We start from the raw sequence: 22,474 nt of genomic DNA on the forward strand, positions 1-22,474 counted from the left end.
TAGTTATAACGTTAAAAGTTATGACATATAAGTGTGTTGTCTCTAACCTTACCTTCCCCCTTTTAAGATTGCCACTCAACCATTTGGCCTCTCAACACTAGTTAAGTAACGAGTCACCCACATGTCAATTTTCTTGTCATTCACCCACGCATTCAAATGCATCAAAGACCTACCAATTGGCTTGTAAAACTATCCATTTGTGAATGCTCTAAAGTTCCATGTCCTCTCCTTCCCTAGTTCTTTCTTTTGTGGAAACTATTCAAACCAATAATCCCCATTGCAAAGAAAACGCCCATAACCTGGCTTTCATTTGTTTATCCTCTCCTTCCCTAGTTCTTTCTTTTCCCTCTTCTTCTCTCTAGAAGTTATCTTGATGGTTTGGTTGGCTGTAACATTTTCAGTAATCAAGAGATTTTATGACAAAATGATATCTACTTATTATCTCAATCTATAGATTGATTTAATATATTTTTATTAATTATTAATTATCTTTATGGATGTCGTATCAATAAATTTGACTGAGAGGTAATTTTGATTGTATAATAGATTTTAATAAAGATTTATATGTAAAGTTTTAGATATTTGTAGCTGGAGATATTATTTAATTAGAATTTATTTCCAGCCAACTTAAAATTGAACAAAATCTAAATTAATCTCCCTATTAAAAAACAATTAATTCAATTAGTACAAATTAATCCATTCTCTGTAACTAAATTTGATAGGGTATTGTTGGTGGGTTTATAGCTCCACTTAAAAGTCCGATTGATCCAAATCCGTAAGCCCACGTGGATTCATCATCCATATACCCAATAACTAAACCCAGGGGAGGACTCTGGACTCTCACTAGCTCCACTCAAAACTTCCCATGGCTACTCCTCTGCTGCTCAGGGGCATCCCGCTCCTGCGCCTTCGGCTGGCCGCCACTCTCCTTGCCCCGCCACGACAAACTATATGTTCAGCCACTGCCTCCGAGCCGGCTCATCCGGACGAGAATGTAGTTTCTGAGGACAAAACCAGTGCAGCAGTCTTGAGCATGAAGGACCCTCCCAAGTACAACAGGGGGAACGATCCTGATTACAGGAAGTGGAAAGATAAAGAGGGGGAGATTCTACGTGATATCGAGCCTATTATGTTTCTTACCAAAGAGATCATTCACTCCGACAGGTTAGCCTCTATCCCGGGTTTTTTTTTTTTTCTCGTAGTTTATTTAATTGTCATATCTGGTGTTACTGAGCCTAATTTCATGAGCACGTTTTGTATTGTTTAAGCATTTGTATTGAATGGTTTTAATTTAGTTTTAATAATTAAATTATTTAGTTATATGTTATTTCATTTGGATCATTTTTGTTAAAGATTGCTAATATAATATCCAACTTAAATCAATTACTAAGAAATACATTGTGCTTTCTTTATTAGGTTAGGATACTGTCACTTGTAATTGAGAAACTAAATATTTTGTCAACAATGTTCACTTGTCCTTAGAAGCTAGCCTTCTTTGGATCCATGGTAGTCTCTTTAACCAATTTTAGATTTTGAAAGATTGATGTGTGGCTTCAAGCTCTATCAAGTGCCTTGTCATAGTGAATCTAGCATGATTTTTTATAAGAAACTTACGTATATGAAAATTCTTCAATTTATAAACTTGTGTCTAGACTGAAGACAACAAAGGAACTGAGCAACTTCATATATTAATATTTAATATAATCTCATAAAAATTTGTGTTACTACCAAAATTTTGTTGTGACGTTCATTCAAAACAATCTCATTTCACAAAAAAGTGTAGCAATGACACCCTTTGTAGTTGTTTTTTTGACCAGTCAATATGTGAGTAGAAAAAGGACAGGTCATATGCCACATCACTACAGGTTGCTATCACAGATACTGTTGAACAATGCTTACTGAAGGTTGAAATTGGAGCTCATGATCTTTGGCGTATAGAGACTAATAACTCTTTATAAAACAATTATGTTTTCATCTTAAGTTATAATGCTATATTTGATTATATTTCCTGCTTCTAGGTACATGGATGGAGAACGTCTAACAGCAGAAGATGAGAGAGCCGTGGTAGAAAAGCTTCTTGCTTATCATCCACATTCTGAAGATAAAATTGGATGTGGTGTTGATTCCATTATGGTGAGTCAAAGTTTGCATAATCTGTTATATAATTCTTGATTGTTTTTGTTGACCTGCTTTAATGAATCTTTTGTGCTTGCTGTTTTACAAATTATTTTACTTTTAATCTTCATTTTGGTCAATTCAGGAATTGCGTAATGAATTCTAAGTTTATAAGTATAAACTTAGAACATATAAATTAAAATGAACTCATCTTCAAGTTCTCTGCATTCTTCTGCATGAACCCTTTGTATTTTTTACCTTTAAAATCCTATGTCAGATATTAGTCAACTTGCATATTCTTGTATTTGTAATCCTTGTTCTTTTTGGTCCTTTGTCCTTTTTGCATCGTTGATCGTTATTATTCAAGCTCCTAGGAAAGGGGCATTTGTTGCTCAACATCCATTAGTTTATTTGTTGTTTCTGCACATCATTAATAAGCTCAGGAAGATAAGAAAAAGCATTTATTCTACTCATTGAATCATAATATGTTAGTCTCCCAGATATAGTTAATAAGATAAGATTTTAGGAATTCTTATTAAACTAGGATTAAGGATTGGAAAAATGAAGGGATTTGCTTATTTACACAAGCCATTATTGGTAGGGAAAAACATCTTTTTTTTGTGAACATTGTTGACAAAATAATTCTGTTATGTTAGGTGGAGCACTTCCATTTCAATTTAGGCGTAGTGTTTAGATTATTATAATTTATATTATTTTACCTTTTGGTTGTATATGCTTATTATTTAATAAAAATCTTTCCTGTTATTCTCTTACACAACTTAAGGTCTTATCAATTGGTATAATAGCAATGATCAAAAAAAATTCCATCGTTTTTTAGCTTATAGTCAACACGTGAATGGAGAGTTAGCTGAAATCTTTGGAGAAAGAGGTGAATTATATGAGAGGCTTGTTGCAGATAGGATGTGAAGAGTGCAATGAGCAATTTTGGGTGCTCAATAAGAAGTTGTCAGAAATCTCCTTGATTTGGGACACATCAATTCCCATGACTAAGAAGTTGACTGCCCAGGTGAGGACTAACTTGAGGCATGCTGAAACATCCCTAGGAGGGGTAACTTCAAGGAGCAGGAGTAATATCGAGTTCCTCGTGGTGACCCACGTTCAACCTATTGGCATTACAACAAACCTAGCTGAGTCAATGAACTAAGTCGCACCACCACCACCACCACTTGTGCCTTTGTTCCTCCAACATGGCGACAAGTTTAGATTGTCAGTTAGGAAAATTGCACTCCTAAATTTTAATGGCAAGGATTTGGTGGGGTGGGTATATTGGGTTGAGCAAAACTTTTAAGAATGGTTATTAGCAATCCTACGATACAATAGGATATAGGTGGAAAATGATATATATTTTAGGATGTATTAAAATACGGTGAATATATTGTACGATATAATATATACCAGTCCGTAACAATAAAATTACTAATACGAGTTGATAAATCTTTTTGAAGAAATGATAATGTGGTAGAAATGTATATAAAATTTCAAATTTTTGACGATATTTATAATGTTTTCCAAGATGATGATACGAAAATTAGAAATTATCAATATTATTTTATTATTATTTGAAAAAAAAGCATATCTTATATGAGTGATACATGATACAAAAAATTAGGTTTTCAATACATAATATGATATGCAATTTGACTATCATGTTTTCAGTTACACAATACCAATCCTAAGCATAAAGTCAAATTGATTTTTATAGCAATGGAGGAAATCGTGGTTCATTCGTTAAGATGGATGAGGAGGAAAATGTTGAAAATGAGTTAGGAGACGTTGTCATCATAATTAATGAGAAAGTTTGGTGGATGGAAGGTCAAAAATACCTTTGAGAAAATGGCAGCTCTTTGTTAGTCTGCCACTATCAAAGACTACTTCCAACAATTTGAATATGCCGTTTGAATGATACTAGGGTTGTTAGAACAAGTGTATTTGGGAATTTTAACCATTAGGCTCCAAGAAGAATTAAAGTCAAATAAGGGCACATTACCCATTGGTTAGGCAATGAAGTTGGCTCGGGTTCTAGAGGAGATAAATGGGTACACTTTGGATTGGGACACCACTTGGGTCCGTGACCTGTTTCATACAACCCATGGCAAATGGGTTATAGGATCCCATTCACAGCTCCTCGCAACTAAAAAAAAATACAACAACCAACATCCTATGAAGGAAGTTGCAACTTCAACGAATCAACCTCTTTTAGTAGATTATGTACCTTCACTTTTGATGGGTCTTGATAATCTAAATCTGACACCGGCAGAGATGCAGGTTCGATAAACTAGGAATTAGTACTTTCACTAAAAGAGTAGTTCACCCCAAATCATGTTTGCTAGAGTGCCCATTTAAAGGGAATTGATAGCCCCTGACGATGAGAGAATCTACCCATGGTGGACACAACGGAAACAAATAATAAACCTATCAATGAGAGCAAACGTGCTTGAAATTAGGGTGCTTTTTTCTTCCTTTTGCCTTGAGGATAAGACAATTACTAAGGGTAGGATGGTTAATAAGATAAGATTTTAGGAATCCTTATAAACAAAATTGTCTATTTAAACTAGGATTTAAAATAAGCAGGATTACCTATTAAACTAAAATTTAGGATTGGATAACTGAAGAGATTTATCTATTTAAACAAGTCGTTGTTAGTTGGGGAAGATATTGATTATTTTTATACATTGTTGATAAAGTAATTCTATTTAAGGGGTCAAGCCTCAGTGTTTGGCTCAAACAAGCCTTAGCCCTAACTCAAGTTCGAGTTGAGCGATCAAATTGTCAAAAAGTAGCCAACAAATTCATCTTCTTTGACATTTTTTTTTCTTCTTATCTAATAACCCTTCTTCTTCTTTGATGCTTTATGATGGCTATTCCGATAAACTTATCACTAGCTCGAGTTTGAGTTAGACTCTCTAAATTTGAGTCATGTTTAAATTAACTCTTGTTCAGGTTCAATTCGGCTTGAATCCACCTCTAGCTCTATTACAGTAAGTGGAACACCTCCATTTCGGTGTAGGCATAACATTTAGGTTATTTTATTTTATATTATTTTACCTTTTGGTTGTATTTGCTTATTATTCAATAAAAATCCTTCCTGATATTTGTTTATCGCAACTTAGAGTTCTATCATAATAGCAATGCAATTTTGGCCCTTGTATTATGAAAAACTAAATATATAATTTTGACCCCTTTATAAAGTCATGGTAAAGGCCAGGTTATCTGTCAATCTAATTTCTAAAATCAGTTTTGGTTCAGTGAAATCTCTGAAGGAATTTTGAAAACCATGTGACCGCTTCACCTTCAGCAGACTTATAGAAAGTCATGGATAATCAAACTTTTTGTTTCTTCATGAGTTGGTGATGAATTTTTTTTCCTTTGTTTAATTCTCGATATGACATAATGTGCTGTAGTCTAAATCGTTCCTCCAAATCCTAGGTTGAATTCTTAGATTTATTTTCCAAACATTGATACAGATGATGCTGGATCCATTTATTGTTTTCTGGCTGCAATTAGGCCACTGAAAAATTAGCTAACACAGGAAAGAACAACTTGGCACGAATTCTCTTTTAGTTTTTCTATGTTTTGAGTCTGCACCACAAGGGTATAACTTAAATAATATCGAATAACTTTCTTTCCATAATTATTTGTTTTGTTTCAAAGTGTCTGTTGGTGTAAATTGCTTGATTGTCCTTCTGTTAATATACCTCGTTTTGGCTGGTTATTTTTCTTTCCTCATTTTCTCTTCCAGTTTCAGGACACAATTCAAGAATAGATCACACAGCATATTATACCTGGGAAAATGCATAAAATGATAATGGAAGTAGTGTTTTAAATTCTAATAGTACCTTAAAAAGATGGTTTTAAGTGCATTTGGCCTGTGTTACATGCGTGCTAAGTGTGTCTCTGACCTCAGTCCCATTTTAGCTTAGCCCATTCTCATATTAGTCACCTTACTATATGGATCAGCTCATTGAGGGACTTCTGTCAGCTTGAGCTTGGACTAGACTTTGATAAGCCTTACAATCAAAACAGTCATGTGACCCTATTAATTTTTAAAAATTCACCTCCAGGAGCACTTCAACCTGAAATTTTGAAGTTTTAAACTTATCTCCTTGCTAATTGAACTAAAATCTTTCCAAGTAGAATAACTCTAAATCAATTGAACCACATTCATAAGATTCATACACGCACTTGAGCATCCTCAGAGACAAACTCATGCACTTACCTTATATCAGGTGAACTTCTGATCGTTTTAATTTTAATTAATCTTATCCCAAGCTGTGTCTAGGAGTTGTGCCAGCTGAGTCCAATTGATATTCCTAGTTTGCACATTTGAGACAATTTAGGTGCAACTTGGGCTGTTGCATGCCAGAGTTTGGTTGTTCATCTTTGACGTCTTGTGTACAAGATTCTTTGAATTTCCCTGTAGACGCATTTTAATTTGTCGCCTCTTTACATGGGGTAGAACACTTTCAGATTCGGCATAAAAAAATTGAACTATAATTCATAGATAAAACAGGTCATTACTTTAATTGGTTTTGTTCAAAAGCTTGGTAGATTTGGTGGTTGTTTGTCTCATATTTGATTGGCATGTAGATCTGCAGACTGATTTTTTTCCTGCAGTATGTCTTGCCTTCATTATTTGTCATTCTTTTCCCTATCTATTTCTGTTTTTGTTTTTTCTCTATTACTATTAGGAATTTTTTATAGTTTGGCATGTGTTATTAACAGAATTGGTAACTTTCATACTGTAGGCAAAATCATTATAAGTACATCCGTCCTTGGATATGGATGGCTGCCCTAGATGGCTAAATTTTCTCACTTCAGCTTTTTTTTGTGTGTTATGAGAATTAAAAAAAAAAAATTTCTCTATGTGAACAATTAATAAGTCTGTTTAACTTCTGTGAAGGTTGATCGACATCCTCAATACAGACATTCAAGGTGCTTGTTTGTTGTTAGAACTGATGGTGGATGGATAGATTTCTCCTACCAGAAGTGTCTTCGAGCATACATTCGAGATAAGTATCCATCCTATGCAGAAAGATTTATTCGAGAACATTTTAAACGTGGCAGTGGTTGATGGTTCTTAATCCTGGTGCTGATAACAGTCTTCAACTATGATTTTGGTGCCACTGTAGATTGATCTGTACTAAAAGATCTGAAAATTTCATCTGACTGGGGAAAGGGTCCATGTTATGGGTAACCTACATACATTATATAGCCTAGATCTACAGATTGTCAATGTAGTAGATAAATTTTGTCTGGCACTTGAAGTTTTGGACAAAGAGAATCGTTGAAATGAACACCACTTTGTTGACTTGGAGCTGCGATTTTGTTGGGTTTGCCTATATGCTGCTCATTTGGTCCTGAGAGTCTAATTTCTATAATTTTTTGTAGGGATTCTCAGATAAACTATATTTGTGAAACGTTTGTTTGACCGCAGGACGGTTCAATTTTAGTCCTGGATTAGAAATTGATTGTGGCTGACACATTGCATACTTTCTGTTACCCCAGTTATATAAATTACGTTAACGGCAGTCAACCTGTATCATGGTCGTTCAAAGAAAAGCATATTTATATGCGGATATATTCCTTTCCTGCAAGTTGTAGTGTGATGATGTTACTGTTTTCTACTACTTGAGAATCTCTTGTGGCAGAAGTGTGATGAATTACAAAATCAAATCATCCCACTGATTGGGCCATATCAGATTTTACGCTGAGTGATTCAGTAATCAGGCCTGTGATGGTTTTGCTAGAAATTGTTTTAGTTCCACATACAAAATAGGGAAACTAAATAGCTTAAGACGTGTAGTGTTCTGGTCCCCACTTCAGTTGTTCTTAGGCATGCTTCAGGTTGAGGATAGATTTGGGGCTGGGCGAGTCAAAAGAGTCAAGCCCAGCTGGGCTTGTTGTCCATTTGTGAGAAAACTATCATAATGTTATTGTTTTGGATGACAGAAACATCTTTATTCTGTGTATGCCTTATTTTCAAGGCACGCCACTGTTAGATTTCCAACAGAAAACATAATTCACATACTAACATCTAACATCTAACTTGCCAGCCAAAGCGAAAATAGTATGCAACTCAATCTTCCAATTTATATAATATAGGTTATTTGAATCTTCTTTCTCTTCATTCTTTCATGCAAGTGTTGTCCATTTTGTAAACAGAGCATTACAGTAGAGAGCTTCAACAATAATTTTTGCGTCTGAAAGGTAAAATGAAGTATAGAGTTTAATCTCCAAAGGAGTAATGGATTTTGGTTTTGAGGCTGCAAATTACAATTCTTAGGTGGGAAACTATCAGAGAGACAAACGTTCAGGTGTAATGGGAAATGGGCAATAAGAGGTCAACTCCTTCTCATCATCATGGTAGAGCAAATAACCTTTCAATCTCTAGCAGTTAATCATCAACAAGTATATGCTATAATTACGGGTCCAGGACAAACATGATCATTAAACTTGGACTATTTTTGTCCTCCACACAGCTGGATATATATATAGAGATATATCCATGTGGATTGTGGACCCTGACTCTGAAAGATCAATTAACATAATGAGTTTCTTAGTAAACCACAGAGATGGAGCTGCATAATTTGTAAACTGTTGAGAGCTCAAGAAAGACGATAAAATCTGGCCGGAATTGAAAAGCAGTGATTCATATTTGATAGCTCGGTCCCATCAGCTAGACAGTATAAGTAATTCATGGGTTGACGAGTTCCAAGAAAGGCTTTTGCTTTGTGATTGAAATGCGAAGAAAACGAGCCACACCCCACTTTGTGATTCTGAAGAAGAGTGTGCTGTGCCGGCTTTATCTGACTTTGACTAGATCGATGAAACAGCTGTTATTGTTTTACAACATTGACAGAAAATTTCAACCAAAAAAGAATACTATTGTGTTATTACGGAGCCACTTTGGTGCTGTGAAATGGGCTGGAAACCAACACACCTACCAACCACTATATTTACCCGCCATTTTAATTGGGTGCTTTCATTAATTCTCTTTTTAGCCCTTTCAGCAGTGTACTCTCTGCCTCTCCATTTCCATTTCTTGGGTTTCGAGCCTGTAAAGAAGAGCATGAAAAGCAACATCTCAGGACAAAATCTGCACGCGTCTCTATGCCCAAAAACATATATACCGAAATGGACATTCATTATGAATACGGGCGTTTACCCTCTTTCCCACATAGCACAAGGGGAGTTAAATTTAGAAACTTGAAGGCAATCAGTAACACACACCTTCTCTCTCGTCCAATATAGATTTACCCCTTGCCCGGTTTCACAATTCAATCACAAACTGAGCTGGTTAGAGGAAATGTCCTTTTGCAGAAGAGGGGAATTGAGTTGTCCAGCTTTCTCTTCTCCAAAAATCTATCTATAAGCATAAAGAATAGACTCAAATTCAGAAATGAAAATAAACCGTATTTATGTGTCTGTTTCTCGAGATTCGTCTGTTGCTTTTTGCTAAGGCTCGTCTGCCAATTATAAAAGCAGCAGTACGTAACAATAATTAGAGAATGGCAAAGTCCTTTACAGGCAAAACAGCCTCTGAATATAGGGGAGCATTGTGGAGGGTGTCCACATTGGTCTTTTATTGGGACATTGTAATCTATGATCTACCAACAGCCTGTGTTTATTTCTTAAGCAATCACCAGTAATTTTCTGCCCATTTCATCACTTACTTTTCTTCAAATTGGGACCATAAAATTGTTGAAATTAAGATGAAAAAGAGACGCCAAATGCCTATCATGTCGCCGAATCCTACCAAAATATATATCATTAGCATATTCAGAGTATCGAATTTTACAAAACTAAGTACATGCAGTAAAATTATGCATCAAAGCCCAATTGTAAAATGAGGGATCCGCCGCCCGGGACTTCTGTTTGTTGCTAATCATACATGTATCTTGCTTTTACGTGCGATTCTGGATTCAACAATGTTCTCATGACATATTGATTTAGCTTATTTTGGGATCATTCAAATTTGCATTTAAATAAATTCGGTTTGAATTAATTTTACACCCACTAGACTAGAAATACATATGTTAACATTGTTACCCAAGATTTTGAAATTAGAAGCTTGAGGAAGCTGAACAAATTTTAACTCGATCTGAGACCCAAAAGTTTGAAATTTTTGCAGTAAAAAAAGAAAAAAAAAAACAAAACAAGAGAGAGACCCAAGCTTCTTTTTTTCAAAAGAAAAGAAAAATTAATTGGAATTTGCTTTTATGTAATTTTGTGGGTGGAAAAGTCCAATTCTTTTGCTTTCTGTGTAGGAATACAGCATCAGATTTAGAGAGGTTACTTTCAAGGTGTCGGGGAGTAGCTCTCCCGCCCGCGCCAATTAACTTGGCCTCTCTTGGAATTTATTTGTTAGTCTCACACCCACCACATGTGGCTCCTCCTCTTCTATATTTAATATGATTATGTAAGTAATACTATATTCTTCAATCGATACAAATTTACATAATATTTTGAAGATCTGAAATGAGGAAAATGAAATCCTACCAAGTCCGTGGGGTTTTTCAATTCTACAAGGTACGTGCGTCACGTGTTGGGTTATTCAATTGCATGGTCCATGATTAAGGGTCTTGCAATATAAACACACGACTCTCTTCCCCTCTACGGATAAGTGTCGGATTCAAATTAGAGTTTATTTTGACATAAATTTAAGTTTCATTTTATTTGAGTATAATTAAGTTCAAATTTACTTCAAAAATATTTAAATTTAGCCTATTTAAAAGAAACCAAATTCAAATTTGATTTGAGTTTAAATTCAAATTAAACTTTAAATTTGGCTGAATATTATAATTAAATAAAAATAATTAAAACGATATCATATTTTATACATATTAATCAAAATAATATTATTTTAATCAATTTATATTAAATATTTATAGACTCATGAGTTTAAAAAAACAAATACTTTTATAATTTGAGTTTAAATTCAAAGTTATTTAATTCGGATTTAACCAATCCCAGTTACAAATATTTAAAAAAAAAAAAAAAACAAACGCTCACGGTGGAAAACCCGCTAATAAATCAGGCAAGGTCTGTAGGCCTGTCTTCCTTCCTCACATTCTTTTGTGTATAATGAAATGAACCAAGATCTAAACCTCTTCTTCTCCGAAGAAGATGGCGAAGTCAAATGCTCAACAACAGCAAAACCCTGCTCTCCTTCTTGATGCTCTCTACTGTTCAGAAGAGAATTGGGAGGTCCAAGAAGAACTAGATGAAAACTATGATTTTATTAACGACAATCCTAATCAATTACCAATCTTGCTAGAACAAGACTTGTTTTGGGAAGATGACGAAGCTACCACATTATTATCCAAGGAAGTACCAAACCATCTGTGTCAAAACCTGGAAACTAGCCCACCTCTGGCAACTGCTCGCCGTCAAGCGGTGGAGTGGATTCTCAAGGTCAATGCCCACTACTCTTTCACTGCCCTCACTGCAGTTCTTGCTGTCAACTATCTTGACAGGTTCCTGTTCAGTTTCCACTTCCAGAGAGATAAGCCATGGATGACACAACTGGTTGCCGTGGCTTGTATTTCTCTTGCCGCCAAGGTGGAGGAGACCCAAGTGCCCCTCTTATTGGAGCTACAAGTATGTTCCATACTTAAATCTTGTGTTGGGCATGTTCTGTATTTAGATTATATGTTTCTGATATTGTTTGTCATTGTGGGGTTGTTTGTTTTGTTCAGGTGGAGGGAAGTAAATATGTGTTTGAGGCCAAAACTATCCAGAGAATGGAGATTTTAATTCTATCCACGCTTAAATGGAAGATGAATCCGGTGACACCACTTTCTTTTCTCGATTACTTTACAAGGAGACTTGGGCTAAAAGACTACATCTTGGGGGATTTTATCAAGAGATGTGAGCTTATCATCCTCACTATCATTTCAGGTACACCATCATAATCTTTTATTTTCCTCATTCAACCAAGAAAATAAAGATCTTGTTATAATTTGTTTGTTCATCTGCAGATTCTAGGTTTATGCATTATCTACCATCTGTAATGGGTACTGCTACAATGCTTCACGTTCTTGACAGTATAGAACCCTGTCTTGGAGGGGAATATGAAAAACAGCTATTAGATATTCTAGCAATCGACAAGGTTGGAAACTTATTCCTTGTCATTTTAATGAATCTTGAAATTTCGTAATTCTATGTTCTACATTGCATCCTCAAATTTGATTGACGAAATTCTTATTATGTATAAACAGGGCAAGGTTGAAAGACTGAAAATGGAATTGGCAATAGAAGATTATGGCAACAAATCCAATAAGCGCAAGTTTGGTTCCATTCCAGGCAGTCCAAACGGCGTAATGGATGTGTCATTTAGCTCTGATAGTTCCAACGATTCATGGGCAGTGGCATTGTCAGTGTCTTCTTCGCCTGAGCAACTATCAAAGAAAAGCAGGGCTGCGGATCAGCTCTTGCAGAGTCTAAACCACGCCGCTTCAGATTTCCTCACCATTCCTCGCTAGCTAGCTCCTCTATTAGTCATCTATCTTTCTTATGAACTTTATAGTCTCTGTGATAATCTTACTGTTCTTCTTTATTATCTGCAACCTAAATTGCTTACCATCTCTGCATTTCCTAACCAAAGCCGAATTCCGGTACTGGCATTTCATTTGGGTGATGGTTATGGACATTTGGGAGTAGAGATGGTTAGCATTTCATCCAGACAAGTTCAAAGATCGTAGACATAGCTACGAAGAGTCTGTAGCTTATATAATTTTCAATAAGATAATACTATCGCTGTTCCCTTCTCTGTTAAGCCCTTGCTCTTTATGTGGCGATAAAAGATAAATAAGATAAGATTTTTCACGATTTTCATAGACAAATACATGTTTCATTTTTCCTTTACGACTTTACCTGTTTCTACGAAGTAATGGGTGTGATGAAAATACATGGAAATGTTTTGCTCGCTTATGAAGGAAAGACCAGGTTGTCGGCCACTGGTATTTTTGAGCTTGGTGTTTGAGTTTTGACCTCGTTTGGAGGGCCTATATCTTTTGAAAGACTTCGAAATGTCGGTAAATAGAGTGAGCTACACAGCTGGGACACCGTCCATTTCGATATTCTATAGAAGGCTATTTTATGCATTCCCAACCCCTCATAGTAAATATTAACAAATATAATGTTAACCTATTTTCTCTTTTAAGTTTCGAAAAATAGTAATTTTATTCTAAATTAAACTTTTTCAATGGATAAAAATAACTTTTATCCATAGAAGTATTTTTTTTCTTCCATTTTCGATCGCCATCTCTATCTTTGACAACACTCTCTCTTCCTCTCAAGTGGTATCTCCGACGATTTTATTTTGATGTTTGATTGAAAAATGAGTAAGAGATCTGAATCTCTCACTCATTTTTGAGACATTGTCACTCCTCTTTTAGTGGTTGATGACACCACATCGAAAGAACCCTCTCTTTCTCTGAATTGTGAGTAAGAACGTTGGATCATTCATTGGATTTCTTCAAATCGAAAAATGAATGATGGATTACTGTTTGATTATCACTAACAACACTAGCTTTCTTTGTTAGCTTTTTTAGCTGACAACACCGACTATGCTCTAGATTTCTTCATCGGTTGGAGATGGAGGGAGAAATGGTGGAAGATAAGGGTGCAACTATAATATTTTCAAAGTTTGGGGGGTGACGAAGATGAAAATTTTGAATAATAGAAAACCTAAGTCGAGGGAAAAATATCATTTTTTTGAATAATATACTCTTTTTAAATTTATATTTTTCACAAGTATGTATAATAAATGTTAATAAAGATAAAATAATTATTTATAATTAAATTAATAGAGTTGATTAATTCTATCTATTATTAGATGAGTATTTGAATTTTTAAAAGGTTGAGAGTGAGAGTTTTAAAAGGTATTAAAACTTAAGCGGGAATAAGTCCTCTGCCTTTTACAGAATATTACTTCTTCCAATCTCTCTTATATTACCAGCTTTGCGGGGTGAACACGGTTCATGGTTCAAATAGGAAACCCTCCACGTACTTGTGGTTGAAGAGCTCTGTATCTTCTAGTCTTCATTCCCAATATCTAGAATACATCAATGGAGTTTGTTTTACTAGTTCACGTAAAGTCGATAGCTATGATGGGCTACACAAGAGGGATTAGGTCCCTTAATCTATTATACTATGATGTTTTATAAGCAGCATATGTAGTTGAAGAATTTTGAGCACTCTTTTGGTTCCTGACAAAGCACGGTTTTTCAAGAATATTATTTTTGAATGAAAGTCAGATGTAGCTCGTCTAACTCCAACTTAACGAGGCAAAGTCAGTGAGAGTTACCATTCTTATTCTTAAGGAAAGGCATTCAGAGATTATTGAAGTGCATACGCTTGCACAGTGTTCACTCCTGTTTTTCGAAAGTGAAAAAGAAAGAGAAAAAGAGTCTAAATCATATATACCCAGAAAAAGAAAAAGAGAAAACTAATTATAAGGGCAATTAGTTGAAGGGTTTTCACAGGATTTGTCAACAGAAACCATCACCTAACCACCAAGACAGAAGAACAACCAAGTCTTTTCTCCGTCTTATTTATACAAGGATTAAGTTAGAAGAGAGTTCATTTGAATATTGCTCTATAAAGAAGTCTTATCCACTTGCTGTAATGAAAAGTCGTAGTTCTGTTAGTCAACATTTTCCTAACATTAGCTTATAAACTATTGGCCACCCACTCGATCTTGCTTAAGAATAGTTGATAATACCAGAAAAGACACTCGCAAGAAGGTTTGCATGTGCTTTCTATCACTTTAAACTAAAGGGAATCGTGACCTGGCTTTATTCTCCATCGATTTTAGATACACACCTTTCTAGATTTTATATATTAACCAAAACTGCTTAATCTACTCATCTTATTTACACAAGCCCATATATAAATAAATTTTATGTGTGCCGTGAATGTCGGAGTAGTTTATGATTCTTTTCTGTTCATGTTGACTCTATGTAAATGGGCACATTAATATTGCTTATTATTTTTTTCTGAACGCTTTGGTTTCAAAGATTATTGACCTTTTTGTTGAGATCCCTATCAATGTTGTGGAATTGATATATAAGAAAAGATGACCAAAAAGAAAGTGCAGGACTAAGCAGAATTAGCCACATAAAGTAAGCATAAGCGAAGCTTAAAAGAGATTTTGGATGAAATTAGATCCACTAAAAAACACCCACTAGAAGGGAAAAAGTTGAAAGGTGATGGAATGTTGAATTTGGGGGACAATATCTTTTGATTTTGTTTGATATGTCTTTGTTGGTCTTTTGCTCTTTGCTTTTGGTAGCTAGTAGTGTGGAGTGTAGCATATTTCAACCCTAAAGGTAAAAGAAAAAGAGACAATGTTAAAATATGCATTGATATTCATAAGACAGGGAGGGAGGGACGGCCATTTAATTTTATAGGAAGCAGCAACTGTTGCCCACCGGCAACTCAATCACTTCCTGCGGCCTATTTCCTTATAATTTCATCCTATGAGAAATATGTATAATGTTAATATTAGCCATTAATATGGCAAAAATAATTGAATTTTCAGATCTCAAAGAAAGAAAATGATTGAACCCATCAAGGCATAGTCCTAGATTCACACGCTAATGAAAACAAGATGAAATTTTTCATAAAGATTAGTCCTATATGCAAATAAAGAATAAATCATTGGCATATGATGAGGAAATGTTGAAGCATTTTTAATAATAAGCATTAATGAAGCTGCAGGTCCACTTTACAGAGACTGTAACGAAAAGAGTTTAGAAAGATGGGACAGAATGTAAGCCATGGAGATGCACATTCCATCCGTGAATGGTATAATTGTCAAGGGCTGGACTGGACCCTTCAATCTGACCGAAAAGATGGAAATATATTTAGTTTTGCAGTGCAAACTACTTGATAAAGGGCGCCACAAGATTGAGTATCCGATTGGCTGGGCGAGCTGGGGCCTTAATTGTCACTATCTTATGTAAACGCCAAACATATCAAGCTCTCCCGCAACTGCATGCCAGCAAGGTAAAGACATGTTCGCATTAGTTAGTCATAACAGAGCTGTGTGCATGGAGACAACAGGCCCTGAAAAATTTGCACTGATTTTGATTCTTGTGACGCATCGTGGCGTTATTAGAGTGTAAAGTAAGCAAATACAGGCCCTGCAAAAATAATTAGGCCTCAACCCAATTGTCCCTTTTGATGGACCAAAAGAAAGGGACATGGGTAGATTTTAGGACCCAATAACTCCCATTATATCTATAAGAGAAAATTTTTCTGTATGCTCTATGGGATGTGATTTAAAATGCAATCAATATTAAACAAATCCTCCTTTATTCCAGGAATCAACATCTTTGAAATGTGAATGAAGTGAAAAAAATTTGGAGAATTACTTAGAAAGTGTGCATTATAAGTATCAGACAATTTTCTGTAGAGTGCGTGAAAGTCTGGGCTCAAATTAATTTTTATCTGAAGATACATGTTCTGATGCGTACCAGATCCCCGAGCTAAAGTCTTAGCCCTTGTCTCTGTCTACTGAAATGTACCCATCATCTGCGAATGAGCTTGGCCCTTTTCTCTACTGAAAATTGCCCATTATATGTCAAAAATTTTAACCGAATATAATTTATAATAAAATCATATGTATATATTTTGATTATATAATTTAAGTATATAGATGATATGTTATCATTTGATTAGATGATTTTAAATTAAAAATAAAATAATACACAATTATATACTGACATATTATCAATTCATAAAAAATATATGCACCTAGCTTTGCTCTTAAATTTATCTTACTTTACATCACGCAAGGTTCGAAAGTGTTAACTTATGGGTTTATGTTAACCCATGATGACCCAGTGAATAATTACAGTTTCGTTTATGAATTTTGAGGTAAGTATTTAAGTTTTACCCTCATTAACCATTTAGTATCCTTACATACGTGCAATGCTATATACACATTTTTTATAATTACATAATGATATATAATATGTATTTAAAAATATGTATATATAATTTTGTTAATGTAATATAACATTTTTCTAACTTGACTTTCTTATATATTATTATTATTATAACATTTTAATTAACTCTTTATATTTACGTTTTGTTGTTGTTTGAACTTTTAACTTTACTTAATTTTTAACTCATACCCCATATAAACCAAGAAAAAAACTCTTTATACCAAGTATTTTTTTATTTTGCTCCTGATGTAGCATATTGGGCTCTAGTTTGATATTATGAATTGGTTCCCCTTAAAATAGAAAAAAAACCAAACAATTTAATATCACTGTTTTATAATTTGCTTTTCCTATGTCAGGAGAAGAAAAAAAAATTAAAAGCAAAGCATATTATATAGGCCAAACGACTATTTCCCACCCAAGGTTTGATGTTTTCTCAAAAGTCCCCAATTTAACTATGGAAACACCAAATACCCACCCATGGCCGGTTAGATTTAACCAAACCCTAACGGTGGTAGGGGTAAAATCGTCATTTTTACTATAATATTAAAAAAAACTAAAATAGAATCTAATTTTGCCCCCCTAAACTTTAAAAACTAAAATTTTTCCTCAGCTTAAGTTTTAAAAAATGGCAGTTTCACCCTAGGGTTTGGTTTTGAAATCTCCGGCGACCGTTCCGGCTCCATTGCCGACGGTCTCTTCCTCCCGAAGCAACCTCTCCTTCCGACGAATGCTTTCCTCCCATTTGGAGGCTCGATCGGCGTCGGAAACGCCTTGGGAGACGAAGAACTTCGTCGGGGAAGACGAAGTTCTTCGTCTCCCAAGGCGTTTCCGACGTCGATCGAGCGAAGTTCTTCGTCTCCCCAGACGAAGACGAAGCCGTCGTCTTCGTCTGGGAAGACAATCGTTTGGGAAGAAGACGATCGTCTTCCCAGACGAAGACGACGGCTTCGTCTTCCCAGACGAAGACAACGGCTTCGTCTTCATCTCTCAAAGCGTTTCCGATGTCGATCGAACCTCCAAATGGGAGGAAAGCATTCGTCGGAAGGAGAGGTTGCTTCGGGAGGGAGAGGCCGTCGGCAATGGAGCCGGAACGGTCGCCGGAGATTTCAAAACCAAACCCTAGGGTGAAACTGTCATTTTTTAAAATTTAGACTGAGGAAAAATTTTTAGTTTTTAAAGTTTAGGGGGGCAAAAAGAGATAAAATTTTCAGGCGTTAAGGTTTGGTTAAATCTAACCGGTCATGGGTGGGTATTTGGTGTTTCCATAGTTAAAAGGGGGACTTTTAAAAAAACATCAAACCTTGGGTGGAAAATAGTCGTTTGGCCTAATATATATCATAAACTTTTTCACATGGTGACGGGAAACCCTCTTTCGCTAAGGTGAAAGGGCAGGTGAGAAGGGGCGGCCAAAGAAGCGGGATGAGTGGACATACTGTAAGTAAGACAGAAGAATCTCTTGGAGCGCACAACGATGTCATTGTAGTGGGAAGAGAAAGTAGCATCTTTCTTGCATTATTTTCCAGAGAGTTTGGGCATGAAAGAGACGGCCATTAATATATTAAATTGTAGTTTGACACTGAATTGCTTCACCACTTGGATTTTCTTTCCCACTCCATGTTTTGATTGGCTTTACATATACCCAACATGATGTTGGAGCAGGGAAAGGTCTTAGAAATTAATGCGATCTACGTACTCCTCCAACCACCATTACGTCTGGTCGACACAAATGATGAATATAGGAAGCACGGTGGTGCGTTCCCATGTTTCAAAAACATTTCCACTTTTCAAGCACTCTGAAATTAGTACGAATTTTTTTCTTTATTTTTTAATTGATTAAAATTTAATTTTATGTTTATGTACCTCCCTTCATCTCAAATGAAAAATTGGTTGAAAACAAAATTTTTTTTATCTTTTTATTAGAGGTTAAGACAAGGCGGAAAAAATGTGTTTTGAAGAAGATTATTTCGTAAGGTTGACTAATACCTAAAAAGAAGATTGTCACAAAAAGAAGGAGAAAAATACCTTAAGAAAAAAATTTTACTTTTTAAATTTTAAAAATTTTAAGTAAAAAGATTGTTAAATTTTTAAATTAAAAGAGAAAAATAAGATAAAATTTTAGTTTATTTAAAATATTTTTAACTAAATAATATTTTTATTTTTAATCTCAATTTTTAAAAAAATATGAATATTTAGATTTTTAAAATCTTATAAATGTAAATTTGAAAATATATTAAACCTTGGGTGTGGGAGTAAGTCTCTTGGCCTTAATTTAATTATTTTTTTTGGGTTCAATACGTTGAATGAAGAAAGTTCCTCCATGTGCAGTAGAATGACTTTAATCCTTATTCTGGAATGAAACATGACAAAAGATAATAGAATCTTAGGTGAGTTTCGAGTTTAATTTTCCAAAATTCACTGTAAAAAGAGAAGCGAAAAAGGGAAACCAGATTATGAATTATTTTTACAGCAAACTTAGGAATCAATTAATCATTTTAAGAAAAGTCGTAGACGTCTACGCCTTTAAAAGAGAAGGAAGTCAATAGGAAGAGAACAAGAACAAGTGAAAGAGGTACAATGTCCACTAAGCATTATTATCAAGTTGGGTGACGTGCAACTGTTTCCCTCAGTTTTGGGGGGTGCTTTGTGATTGTGCATGCATTTTTTTAATTATTTATTAGAACGTTGAATCAGTTGAATGCCCATACAAAAATGTGAAGCTTTTTCAAATCTTAGTCATCAACCAGAAGCAAATCCACCCAATCAGCAGATCCTGATGATGCCCCACTGGGATCTCTCCATGGGTCACCGCCCCTCGGCCTCGTTTCTTTGAACTTTCCCAGTTTTTCTCCGCCGCCTACTCCTGCTTTATGGCCTAGATTAAAGTTAATTATTAAGAAGCACAAAGCACAAGCATATCCTAATGAAGTTGATAACCGTGCTGCAGCTTACTTAACACAAGATTATTATATCATAATTTACGTTATAATAAACTATGTTATCTCTCTGCAATCTGCCTGTCGAATTGTTCATAACTGGGGTTTAACGTTAGGCTTCGTTCTCAAGAAATGACTCCGAAATTTATATCAAAATTAGAGTTTAATTAAGTTACACATGATCAAGAATATGCTAAGAAGGCCTTTTAAATTTAGACACGGGTCACCCGGGTATGCGCCTACCAGCAACTATTCACGTGCAGTTTTGGCTTGAATTGATTCTTAATTGAATAATTGATTATGATGTATTTTTATTCTAAAGAAATTTTAGAATAGGGTAATGTTAAGCAAAATTAAAATATTTAATTTTTATTCAGATTAATCGATTTAATTAGGAGTTAGAATTAGAATTATTTTGGATTCCCCAAATCGCCTATATAAGTTGGACAATGCAGCTTCTAAATGCAATAGACGAGAGAGCGAGAGAGGAGTATAGATAAAAATGGGAGGGTGGGCTATAGCCGTGCATGGAGGAGCTGGTGTAGACCCGAATCTCCCTCCTGAGCGGCAAGAACAAGCCAAACAACTCCTCAATCGCTGCCTAAATCTGGGCATCTCTGCTCTTCGCTCCAATTTCTCTGCCATTGATGTCGTTGAACTTGTGGTATGCAACTCCTCTCTCACTCTCTAATTCCTTTTGTCATAGTATGTTTCTTATATTCTTTGATAAAAATGCGAACTTTTGAGTTTGAATAGAAGTTTTCCTAAATGAGGATGTCGCTTTCCTCTGAGATTTGTGTTTGTTTGCGGTGGTTTTCTTGTTAGTCATGCTTATGCTTGATATCATTGTCCATTAGGTGAGAGAGTTGGAAACTGATCCTCTGTTCAATTCTGGCCGTGGATCAGCTCTCACGACAAAAGGCACGGTGGAGATGGAGGCCAGCATTATGGATGGGCCTAAGAGAAGATGCGGTGCCGTATCGGGATTAACAACTGTCAAGAACCCGATTTCTCTTGCTCGTCTCGTCATGGAAAAATCGCCCCATTCGTATATTGCCTTTTCTGGTGCCGAGGAGTTCGCAAAAGAACAGGTTGTCCTTTGTACATGATAAATCTGCGAGAACAACATATGTCAGTTCATAAATATTAACACGTTTAAGTTATACAGGGCGTTGAATTGGTGGAGAACGAATACTTCGTAACAGAGGAAAACTTGGGAATGCTAAAATTAGCTAAGGAAGCCAACACCATCTTGGTATGTTGAATCATTGATCGCCGATTCGCCGTCCGTCTGTATACAAATGGGCTCCGCACACTTACATTATAATTTTCTTTTTGTCTGTTAACCAGTTTGATTATAGAATCCCAACAGTGGGACTGGAAAGCTGCAGTGTGGGCGCAGCAGCCATGGATAACCCCTTGCTAATGAACGGGCTCCCAATTAGAGTATACGCACCGGAAACAGTTGGCTGCGTGGTGGTGGACCGGGAAGGACGATGCGCTGCAGCCACGTCAACTGGCGGGTTGATGAATAAAATGAGTGGGAGAATCGGTGACTCACCACTCATTGGTGCTGGGACGTATGCATGTGAGTTGTGTGGAGTGTCATGCACTGGAGAAGGGGAGGCCATCATACGTGGGACCCTGGCTCGTGACGTGGCGGCCGTGATGGAATATAAAGGTCTGGAGCTGCAAGAGGCGGTGGATTTTGTGATAAAAGAAAGGCTTGATGAAGGAAAAGCTGGATTGATTGCGGTGTCTAATAAAGGTGAAGTTGCATTTGGGTTTAACTGCAATGGAATGTTCAGAGGCTGTGCAACTGAGGATGGATTCATGGAGGTTGCTATATGGTAGTTTACTCAACACTTCTACTGTATCTTTACCTTTGGTGTACCTCTGGTGTGGTCATATATCATGCGGCTCTATGCAATTTTCGCTGATAAAAATGGACTATTTGGTATCAACCATACTGTAATAGTTCATTTTAAAGGTGTTAATAATGCTCAGTCTTAATTTTCTTCTACTCATTTTGATTGCGGCTAGTGTTGATGAAAATTCGGCTCCTTCTCTACGAATCAAATTCCTATACGGCTCCTTCTTGCAGAATATTCCAAAGTAAATGGAATCTTTCAACTATTAAAAAAAGAATGGAATTTCTATTTTAGAATGAGACAGCCATATAATACCATATTTGTTTCCATTTCATATTCTTATTCTTGTGGGAAAATCATTTGGTCTTGTTCGCTGAGTTGTTTGCTGCTGTATCATATTCTTATTCCGGTGTAAAAATCATTTGGTCACTAGCTAGCTGAGTTTTTTGTAGCTATTATACAATTAACATGAATTGGCATATTAATGTTTCAATGAAAGGGAGCCTACTTCTTTGGGAAACGAAAATTACCGTTGTCTTCCTGCTGAGTATCATTTGAATGATATAAATAACTTTAG

At 35.6% G+C, this 22,474-nt stretch overlaps 3 protein-coding genes across 3 annotated transcripts; all 3 read left to right on the top strand.

The window, feature by feature from the left end:
• Nucleotides 1-800: 800 nt before the first annotated feature.
• LOC123228910 (protein DCL homolog, chloroplastic-like) lies at nt 801-7,625 on the top strand. Its single transcript, XM_044654403.1, has 3 exons — nt 801-1,164; nt 2,019-2,133; nt 7,037-7,625. Exons 1-3 carry the CDS (start codon nt 866-868, stop codon nt 7,205-7,207), a joined length of 585 nt encoding a protein of 194 aa, XP_044510338.1. The 5' UTR covers nt 801-865; the 3' UTR covers nt 7,208-7,625.
• Nucleotides 7,626-11,146: 3,521 nt separating this feature from the next.
• Nucleotides 11,147-12,913, top strand: LOC123229091 (cyclin-D3-1-like). Its single transcript, XM_044654671.1, has 4 exons — nt 11,147-11,736; nt 11,835-12,036; nt 12,117-12,247; nt 12,357-12,913. Exons 1-4 carry the CDS (start codon nt 11,263-11,265, stop codon nt 12,618-12,620), a joined length of 1,071 nt encoding a protein of 356 aa, XP_044510606.1. The 5' UTR covers nt 11,147-11,262; the 3' UTR covers nt 12,621-12,913.
• Nucleotides 12,914-20,472: 7,559 nt separating this feature from the next.
• On the top strand, nt 20,473-22,231 carry LOC123229334 (probable isoaspartyl peptidase/L-asparaginase 2). Its single transcript, XM_044655092.1, has 4 exons — nt 20,473-20,690; nt 20,884-21,117; nt 21,195-21,281; nt 21,377-22,231. Exons 1-4 carry the CDS (start codon nt 20,529-20,531, stop codon nt 21,878-21,880), a joined length of 987 nt encoding a protein of 328 aa, XP_044511027.1. The 5' UTR covers nt 20,473-20,528; the 3' UTR covers nt 21,881-22,231.
• The last annotated feature ends 243 nt before the right edge of the window (nt 22,232-22,474 follow it).

This window comes from Mangifera indica, chromosome 11 (genome assembly GCF_011075055.1).
Source record: "Mangifera indica cultivar Alphonso chromosome 11, CATAS_Mindica_2.1, whole genome shotgun sequence".
Taxonomy (NCBI): domain Eukaryota; kingdom Viridiplantae; phylum Streptophyta; class Magnoliopsida; order Sapindales; family Anacardiaceae; genus Mangifera; species Mangifera indica.

Coding starts and splice junctions, on each gene's coding strand:
- LOC123228910 (XM_044654403.1), top strand. CDS start 866: ATGGCTACTCCTCTGCTGCTCAGGGGCATCCCGCTCCTGCGCCTTCGG. Junction 1,165..2,018: donor GAGATCATTCACTCCGACAG/GTTAGCCTCTAT, acceptor TCCTGCTTCTAG/GTACATGGATGGAGAACGTC. Junction 2,134..7,036: donor GTGGTGTTGATTCCATTATG/GTGAGTCAAAGT, acceptor ACTTCTGTGAAG/GTTGATCGACATCCTCAATA.
- LOC123229334 (XM_044655092.1), top strand. CDS start 20,529: ATGGGAGGGTGGGCTATAGCCGTGCATGGAGGAGCTGGTGTAGACCCG. Junction 21,118..21,194: donor AGGAGTTCGCAAAAGAACAG/GTTGTCCTTTGT, acceptor TAAGTTATACAG/GGCGTTGAATTGGTGGAGAA. Junction 21,282..21,376: donor AGGAAGCCAACACCATCTTG/GTATGTTGAATC, acceptor TCTGTTAACCAG/TTTGATTATAGAATCCCAAC.
- LOC123229091 (XM_044654671.1), top strand. CDS start 11,263: ATGGCGAAGTCAAATGCTCAACAACAGCAAAACCCTGCTCTCCTTCTT. Junction 11,737..11,834: donor CCCTCTTATTGGAGCTACAA/GTATGTTCCATA, acceptor TGTTTTGTTCAG/GTGGAGGGAAGTAAATATGT. Junction 12,037..12,116: donor CATCCTCACTATCATTTCAG/GTACACCATCAT, acceptor GTTCATCTGCAG/ATTCTAGGTTTATGCATTAT.